The sequence below is a fragment of the Cyprinodon variegatus genome, unplaced genomic scaffold (assembly GCF_000732505.1).
Source record: "Cyprinodon variegatus isolate N-32 unplaced genomic scaffold, C_variegatus-1.0 Scaffold1879, whole genome shotgun sequence".
NCBI classification, from domain to species: Eukaryota; Metazoa; Chordata; class Actinopteri; order Cyprinodontiformes; family Cyprinodontidae; genus Cyprinodon; species Cyprinodon variegatus.
This window is the reverse complement of record NW_015152332.1, coordinates 38,666-48,531: the sequence shown is the minus strand read 5'-3', so window position 1 is coordinate 48,531 and position 9,866 is coordinate 38,666. Positions and strand designations below refer to the sequence as shown.

The 9,866-nt window shown below is 41.8% G+C and overlaps 1 protein-coding gene across 1 annotated transcript in view; it reads left to right on the top strand.

Annotated features, from left to right (window-relative positions):
* Window positions 1-2,208: 2,208 nt before the first annotated feature.
* Window positions 2,209-9,866, top strand: part of LOC107104773 (protein NLRC3-like) — an 18,806-nt gene continuing 11,148 nt past the window's right edge. The window contains exons 1-3 of the mRNA XM_015404861.1: window positions 2,209-2,464; window positions 3,748-5,539; window positions 8,544-8,714. Coding sequence (XP_015260347.1) covers window positions 2,209-2,464; window positions 3,748-5,539; window positions 8,544-8,714 — 2,219 coding nt within the window. The remainder of the gene's footprint in view (window positions 2,465-3,747; window positions 5,540-8,543; window positions 8,715-9,866) is intronic.

The following is a 9,866-nucleotide window of genomic DNA, read 5'->3' as shown; positions in this document are numbered from 1 at the left end:
AAACTCCGCGGTCAGCTTCAAAGGCTTTCTATCTCCCAGTCAGCGCTGTTGCTACGCACGATGGAACACTGCGATCCGTGACTTTCGATGCAGGAAAACGAAAGCTACTTCCAGTCAGCTTTCTTCTGATATTTCACGTGAAATAGGCCTCTCCTGACGGGCTGCAAACCCATGGAAAAAGAGAAAGAGTCTTTTCGCGCTGCGCTTTTTAACCCATGGATGACGTGCGGGAACTTCCTGTCTGCGCATCGGCTGATTGGTCCGTGCTGTGAGTAACGTGGGGTAGTTCCATTGTGGACAAGAACAAAAGGGGGTAGTTCAGGTGGCAACGGAGATGGTTCAGCCCACTGATTTAGTAATATGTTGGTAATATATCTCAACAGTAGGCATTAATTTCTAAAAACGTTTATTTGAATTGTAGAAATCAGTTTTCTGCCTTATAGAAATGATGAACTTCACGGCAGCATTCTATACCCAGCAACTGTTGTATCTAGGCTAGAGCTGTCAGTCTAGTAGAGAATCTGGTTGCCACTCAAAATTCTAAAGGTTAACTATTTTATAAATTGGATGATAAAACTCACTAAAACTAGACTAAAACCTTTTTGATTTTTAGTGACTAAAACCGACTAACACTATCAGATACGTATACTAATGACTAAAATGTGACTAAAACTGATAATAGTTTTCATCCTGAAGACTAAAACTAAGACTAAATCTAAGGGGATGTCAGAAACAACACTGCAGAGAACAAATACAGAATAAAAATAAGATCTGGAAAGCAGCAAAAGCACAAACAGAAAAGTGAATTACTTAAACTGAGAGTGCACCACATGTTAACTAAGAGTCTTTATTTCCTTCTTAGATGGGATTCAGGCTGGAACACACAGAGGAACATGTGGAGGAACACAGAGGAGAACAGAGCAGGGTCTCTATCACCCAGCTGTGTTTCTATGAAGAGTGACCGGTCAAAAGATCCTCTTCTATGGTTCAGGAATGATCCTGGAGCAGCAGATCTAAGGTGAGTCCTCTGCTACTTGATGCTATAATCATGTTTAAACATTATAAACCTGCTTCCCTCGGCTCTCGTCTGGTTAACCTGACAAGGATGAAGAAAAGAAGAGCTTAAACAAAGATATTCTCTCTGATGAATCCGACTGATTGAGTCATGATCTGCTGGACTTATAGCAGAGTTTTTTTTTTTATTATTATTGATATCAATGTTTTTATTAACCAGAGAAACCGTTTGAAGAACACAAGAAAAGTTGCTCTATATATTAAGTTGTGTTGATTGATTGTTAGATTTTGCCTCCAAAACACCTTGGTAGCTTTTTAAACTGCTGATTGTGTCCAAATAGCATCAAATATGTTGAACTCTATTTGATGCCATGTTCTACAATTGGCTTTGGATGAGTTTTTTTCACAAACAATGTTAGCATATTTAATATTTTTATGCCTTATGCTCCATCTTGTGCTCCATATTTAGTTTTCCTGGGGTAATTTCCCAGAATGATAAATATTGGTCATATCTGAAGCCATTGCTGCTGTTTATACTGGTTCTAAGGACAGAAAGTTTCAGACCTGGAAAAGCAGAATCTAATATGAGGTAAAGAGGAGACATCAAGGATGGAGGAGGAAGGAAAATGAATAATAAGTAATCTGTGAGCTGCATGTATGAAATCTTCATCTGCAGAAACGTCGCTTTTACAGTTTTCCAGAGGTGGATCATCCAGGTCCAGAAAGTAAAAACCCTGCCTTGTTTTCCTTCACCCTGTTCACTTAAACAGGTGATCAGCCCCTCTGCTGATTAGTCTGCATGATGGAGATGGAAATGCAAATGGTTGGAACTGATCTCTGTACAGACTTTTTACTTTCTGCACCTGGATTATCCACCTCTGCAGTTATCCAACCATGAGGGAAGGAGCAGGATAAAGACATGACTCACACACAGAGCTTCTTGGAACAATTGTTAGATCCTAATGACAACAATCCCTGATTATACTACTTATTTATTAGACATGAGTTTGTGCAAGTTAACGTCCATCCCTAATAGATTATAACAACAATATAATACAATACAATACAATACAATACAATCCTGTAAACCAGACATCATCCACCCAGCTTCTGGTCCTCTGTAGTTGACCTTCATGAACATCTTCAGCTTCAGTAGGACACCCCCCACCCTGTTGGTAGTGAACTATTTCAGTGATGAAGAAATGTCTCCACAGACGGAGGAAGAGGAGCAGCGTTTGTGAGGAGGAGCAGCTGAACTGCTGCACTTTATGCCAGAACCTCCTGATGGATCCAGTCTCTACCAGCTGTGGACACCGGTTCTGCAGACAGTGCATCAGGTCCTACAGGGTCCAGTCTGCTCCATCAGGACCCTCCTCCTGCCCCCAGTGTGGGAAAAGAGCCAGAACCGGAGCTGGACCGTTGACAGCCAATCAAAGCAGCCGTGCAGCAGGTAAGACTGAACATCTCCAATCAGAGCTTCCTTCTATCGTCTCTGTTGAACCAATTCCACGTCTTTAGTTGGATTTGGAGACTGAAGCTTTTCAAAGTCTTTCTGGGATCAGTTATTCCAACTAAATCTCTGTATTTCCAGATGCTGTAAATGAACCGTCTGTGTTCCACCAAACAACCCATTGGGTTTGCTTAACTGGTTCTGTTTTCAGTCCTTTAGGCTAAATACATTAAAACTGAACATCTCCTTAAAACTAGAGCTATTTTTGATGCATGAAAACAAAAAGGTGCAGAAAGCAACCTGCTGCTCTGCTGCTTTTCCAAGGAGAGGGAAGAAAAGTCTGAGAGACAGAAACCTGGATTTCCTCTGACAATAGATCACTGATTACAGGATATATATTTCTATTTACACCATAGAATCATTCTAACAATCTTCTAAAGGACCAATTAAGTCCCATGTCATTTTCAGTCTGTAATTATTCTTTAAAAACATCCAATCCAGTCTCTGAGAGAGAAATGCCATTTAAATGTGAACACTAGCTGCTCCAATGAGCTTGGTGTGGAACAGGTAAGGAACAGGATCCAGATGAGATGCAGGACACCTCCTCATAGAAGAAAGGTCCGTTTAATAGACACAGTCTGAACCAGGAACACCACGAGACGATGAGGTTAAGACATATATACGTGCCACAGGGAACAAACAGGAACATAAAGGCATGCATGGGTAATTACAGACCTATGGACAGCTGGATAAATGAAGGAGGGAGAAACCAATCAGAGGGAGAACAGGGAAAACAAAGAAACACAGACATGGACCATGACCGTTTCTCTGCTAGATTAGAGCATTTCCCATATTTTCCTTCATTAATGCTGGAAAATGATGAGGAAACCTTTTTCTTTCTCTCTGCCTCTTCTGGGGCTGCTGTGTTTGTGGCAAAAGGTCCAATTGAACCAGTCCAATGAGGACAATGGTGACATGATGCTAAAGAGTTGATGTTGCTGAAAGCTGCTGCTGGTTTCTGTCAGCATTTCTTTGTCTTCTCTGCTTTTGGAATCAGATTCTGACAGGGAACAGATACTGAACAGAAAACAAAGGCAGAAAGATGCTGTCTGACAATTGAACATGGTTCTGGTTCTGAGGACCGATCAGCTCATTTAGCATCAGATCAAGTGAAGGAAGAGACCTTCTAATGATAGCACCTCCTAATGTTCTAGATGGTTTGGTTCCAACTTCATCTCTGAATCAGGTTTTTTCCTTCAGTTGTCTTTTCTTCTGTGTTTCAGCAGATGTTGGTCTGCAGGAGGTTCTTGAGGAACATAAGATCAGTCTGAGGAGGAGATGTGAACATGTGGCTGACGGAAGTGATGAAACAGGAAGTAGAACCCTCCTCAACAGGATCTACACTGATCTCTACATCACAGAGGGGCAGAGTGAAGAGGCTAATACCCAACATGAGGTGAAGCAGCTGGAGAGAGCATCCAAGATCCAGAACCTCCATGGTTCTCCAATCAGGTGCCATGACATCTTTAAAGCTGTCCCTGACCAACATGGAGCCATCAGAGTGGTTCTGACCAATGGCGTCGCTGGTGTTGGAAAAACCTTCTCAGTGCAGAAGTTCACTCTGGACTGGGCAGAGGGCTTGGAGAACCAAGATGTCAGTGTGGTGGTTCTGCTTTCCTTCAGGGAGCTGAACTTGATCAGAGATCAGCAGCACAGTCTTCTCACGCTGCTCCATGTTTTCCATCCAACCCTCCAGAAGCTCCCAGCAGAGAAGCTGGCTGTCTGGAAGCTTCTCTTCATCTTTGACGGCCTGGATGAAAGCAGACTTTCTTTGGACTTCAGCAACAATCCGCTTGTTTCTGACGTCACACAGAAGTCACCAGTCAACGTTCTGCTGATGAACCTCATTAAGGGGAACCTGCTTCCCTTAGCTCTCGTCTGGATAACTTCCCGACCTGCGGCGGCCAATCGGATCCCTTCTTCCTGTGTTTCCAGGGTAACAGAAGTACGAGGCTTCACTGACACCCAGAAGGAGGAGTACTTCAGGAGGAGGTTCAGTGATGAAGAGGAGAAGGACAGCAGGATCATCTCCCACATCAAGACCTCCAAGAGTCTCTTCATCATGTGTGGGATCCCAGTGTTCTGCTGGATCACTGCTACCGTTCTGGAGAACCTGTTGACCACAGAGCAGAGAGGAGAGCTGCCCAAGACCATGACTGACATGTACTCACACTTCCTGCTGGTCCAGACCAGGAGGAAGAAGAACAAGTACCATGAAGGACATGAGGCGAGTCCACAGGAGCTGATGGAGGCTGACAGGGAAGTTCTCCTGAAGCTGGGGAGGCTGGCCTTGGAACATCTGGAGAAAGGAAACATCATGTTCTACCAAGAAGACCTGGAGCAGTGTGGTCTGGATGTCACAGAGGCCTCGGTGTTCTCAGGAGTTTGTACAGAGATCTTCAAAAGAGAGAGCATGATCTTCCAGAAACCAGTCTACTGCTTTGTTCATCTGAGCGTCCAGGAGTTTCTGGCTGCAGTCTACATGCTCCACTGCTTCACCAGCAGGAACACAGAGGTGGTGGAGAACTTCCTGGGAGGAAAATACAGAGAAACATCTCTGGAGGACTTCTTGAAGAAAGTCATGGAGAAATCCCTCTGGAGTCCAAATGGCCACCTGGACCTGTTTGCTCGCTTCCTCCATGGCCTATCTGTAGAGTCCAACCAGAGCCTCTTAGGAGGCCTGCTGGGTCAGATGGAGAAAAGTCCAGGAACCATCCAGGGAGTCATCAACAATTTGAAGAAGATGAACACTTATAGAGTCTCTCCTGATAGAAGCATCAACATCTTCCAGTGTCTGATGGAGATGAAGGACCTCTCAGTTTATCAGGAGATCCAAAAGTTCCTGAAATCAGAGAACAGATCACAGAAGAAGCTCTCAGAGATCCAGTGCTCAGCTCTGGCCTACATGCTGCAGATGTCAGAGGTTCTGGATAAGTTAGACCTGGAGAAGTACAACACATCGGATGGAGGACGGCTTCGACTGGTTCCAGCTGTGAGGAACTGCAGAAAGGCTCGGTGAGTCCAGATGTCTTCATGGTGTGATGCTGATTCAGCTCTATTGTCCTCCTTGTTCTTCTTCATTGTTCTAGTTGCTTCTGGACATTTTTGCTCTTTAACTTCTTCCTTCCTCCTTTGGACTATTTCAACCATTCACACATCTAAACATTCATGTCCTTCAGGACAGCTCTGCTGGAGCTTTTGGTGTTTAAACATTTGGATTATTTTCAAAATATTCCATTTTGGATCAGTTTCCATCTTCCATTGAAATTAATAGAAAACCTTCAGAATGTTGAAAATCTGTTTTATCTAAAGATCCAATGAGCCAGAGACCCATCAGAACATTTAAACTCCTTTTTGCCCATTGGGTTGTTAGCCCAGAATTCACCTTTTTAGTTTCTTTGTTTTTATAAAATCACTGTTTAGCTTTGATGGAAATTTGGACCATACAGATCAATCCCTTCATTGCTGCTGTTGCCATGGAGATGAGTTCTTTGGATCCAGAAGCAACTTTTCTTCCTGCCACAGATTTCCCTGTGAGTTTGTAAATTAGAGCCAAAATGTTTTGATGAGTGTCTAGTTTCAGAAAATGTCATTTCTGTAGGAGTCCTAGTTTCTGTCAGATCCTCCCAAAGCTCTGAGAACTCTGCTTCCAGAATTTGGAACCATTTTCCTCATCAACACTTAATCTGCAGCCTTTGTTGAAGCTGTTAGATGTCCTCCATAAAGACCTGTAGAGACATGAGCTTTAGCACTTAAGACATTCCAGCCTCTTCTAATTACTGGGAGAACTTTCACTGCTTTCTGCCTTTGGAAATTCTCAGTCACATACTCACCAACATTAGGTTGTGATAAATAGGGAGTGTTTTTTATCAGTGTTTTGCTCCACGGGGTAATTATTTTTCATTCCTGGACTTTTTATTTAAAAATTGATGAAGGAACATTATTCTGAAATTATAGTTTCATTTACATCTAATAAATGATTTTAAGGACAGTGAAAAAAGCAGTTTTAATCGTTGAAATAAGAACCAGAGACTAAATAATCAGGCAGTTCCACTGCAATGCATTTAGTCTGCAGTATTGCAGATCCCATTAAAAAGAGTGAACCACTGACTGCCACCATCTAAAGGATTAATTGGCTGCTGCCATGAAGAAAAGTGGCCACAGCTGCTGAACATGAACTTCAAATTAATGCAAAAAAGAAAATGTATTAAAATCTAATTTCATAAAATAAATAGTTAAATTTAATAACAGCAGAGATGCATCCATGGATATACAGAAAAGCCTGTGTGGATATATATATGTATCTGGCTACCGGGTTGCCAGATACTGAGACATATATCCTGGGACGTAACCATCATGTCAGAAGTGAGGAGGACATATTGTTCAGAGTGATTTATCCGTCTCTAGCATCAATTTCATCTTTCCTTAGTGGCTAAAGCTCCATATAATTCCCCAACAGCCACAGTTTAACACCAGGGGATGAGCTAGGCTACTTCTTTAAACTATATACTAAAACATTTAGAGTTTTAGCTGCCAAACCTTATTGTAGTGACATAATGAGCCTTGGACATCTTGAACTAGTAGCCAGAAGAGCCAAACACTGAACATCAGTAATCCTCCATTCCTGTGATCCAATAATTACTCAGCAAACAGCATTAAATGGGAGTGACAGGCTAATAAGCCTCATCATTTAATGTAATTGTTTGTCCAGAAAAGGTTTCTGTGGATCAGCTCCTGTTTGAGTGCCATCTAGTGGAGGAAGAAGGTATTGCAGAAACACCTTGGATTTCAACATTACATTTTGGTTTCACCTGTTCCAGACACTGTTTTGTTGTCAGATTTTGACTTTAAATAAAACAAAAATTCATGTTGATATGGGCATTTCCAGCCCTACCTGCTGGGATTATTTCCAGCTACATTCATCCTCCCAGTTTAGATGTTCTTCATCCTCCTCCTCATCATCACATCCTTCCCTCTTCCAGCCCTACGGGAGAAGCTTGTTAGAAACCATCACGGGTTTGACATCAGTAACCTTGGCTGATTTCATTAGAACTGATTTCTCCTCTAATCACAGACTTGGTGGCTGTGAGCTCCGTGAGGCTGAATGTGAAGTTGTGGCCTCAGCTCTGAAGTCCAACCTTCATCTGACGGAAGTGGAAATAGAGAAGATCTATGGAGATGAATCCTTTGGAGACACTATGATGAAGCATCTGTGTGAGATACTGGAGAGTTCAATCAACAGAGTGAAGAACCTGGAGTGAGTTTTCTCTGTTTACTCAAACCGAATCATTCACTGATACTTTAATGCTGATTTTAATTAATCGTTGTATTCTAATATTTTTTCTTTAAAAACAGCTGCTTACCAAATATCAGAGTACAATTTCTCGAAATGTTAACCTTGTAAATGAATTATTTTCCTGTTCCACATGTTCTAAATATTGCACTTTATTTTCCTGATGTTCAAACTTTCAAATGTTTTGGACTGATGGAGAAAAATGAGGAAAATCAGTCAAATGATGTTAAGTAATGATGGAGATTTTTCAGTTTGATTTGGGGAAGATTCAGATGATGAGCCAAGATAAGATGGCTTTATTTTTCATTTCTGATTCACATCTTTCCATCCAGAATGACATTTGGTTCCATTAGAGTAGAACCAGAACCACAAACATGTTAGAATAACTAGAATCAAATAAGATGATCTAGGAAGAAAAGACAAAGACATGAAATCTTTGTCCTGAAGCTGCTGTTCTGTGGGAGCGGGTCATAGAGAACCCATCCTCTTAAATCTGTCAGCTTTCCGAATCGCTTGGAGACACAAATACTTAGTTACTGAACTCAAGCAGCTTTTTATTTCTGACTTATTTACTTTTTATTTACTTCAGTATGAAGAAAATAACCAATGGTCCTTGGACTAGTGTTTATCACCTGCCGGGGTCACATATTCTGCTGCAATGTTTTCATAGAAAGTTTTAATCTGCATCCTGCTGAATTCAGCTAAAATAGTTTATTCTTTATTCAGATTGAGGGACTGCAGATTGTCAGAGATCAGCTGGGCTTCTCTGGGCTCAGCTCTGAAGTCCAATCCATCCCATCTGACAAAACTGGTCCTGAGTGGAACCAACCTGGACCCTGGAATAAAGGAGCTCAGTGGGTTTCTCCAGTCTCCCCTCTGCAAACTACAGACATTGAGGTCAGATGTAGTATATTTGTTTATTCTAATAACATTACAATGCATTACATCCAGTACATTACAGTACAGTAACATTACTTTGATCAGGGGCCCTCCTCTAAGTCACTGATTCTCAACCAATTTAACATGCACTGCTATCCCCCCCAATCTGATTAATATAGTTATACATTGCATGTATATAATAAGACAAGCCTTTACTCACATTAGCTTTTAGTCTATTTATCGTCTTATTTAGAAACACATTGGGACATTTTGAAAACCATAAAGCTGCAATAAGATTCTAATTTCTGTGTAATGATGGAGGCAGGCCCACATCCCTGGACTGAGCAGCTGTTCTGCCCGTTAAAGGAAAGACAAACTGCCAGTCCGTCCCTGCATGGAGCTCCTAGTTCACAGTCAAGGGGCCCGTGTTCCTGAACAAAGTCCAGCCCTCTGGAGGCCAATAAACAGACTTTCACCACTTAGACATCAGCTAGAAAAGAAAAGTTGCTGCTCCGTGCTGATTAGCTGCTAAAAGAGCCACTTCCTGCCAACTTTGAGCTGAAATCATGGCGCTCTGCCTCACATCACCTCCCTGATCAGAGAAAGTGGGAGTTTATTTACAGTCACTTAGAAGAACGGCATGAAGTGAGAAATATGAGGAGGGAAAGAAGATCACCTGCTTAAATCTGCATTTCATCTCTTGAGCTTGGAGCTCAAAATAAAAATAGTTGTTAGGAGTTTTTTTTTTTATTTAAAGGGCCTCTATCCTGTAAAATCAACTTGTTAAAGTATTTAACTAAGTGAAGGCCCTGTCCTGCAAACCTTACTGTCATTTTCCACCTTTGAAGCCGTTTGAATAGAGTTTTGTTCCCGTACTTTCTAGCGACTCCTCTGGGCTTTATCTCCATCTCAGTATGGAAGCAGCTGTGTACCGGTGTTATACTATATTCAGTGACCCTGGCCAAAGAGAGAATGTGTTCAGTGATGCTGTATGATTGGGCCAGCACATTGTCAGTAAGGAAAATAACCAATGGTCCTTGGGCTAGTGTTAATCACGTGCCGGGGTCACATATTCTGCTGGAATGTTTTAATCAAAATTTTTTATCTGCATGCCATAAAATTCTAGCCTGACGTAGTCCGACTCAATTCTAGTCAGAATATGAGTCTGAT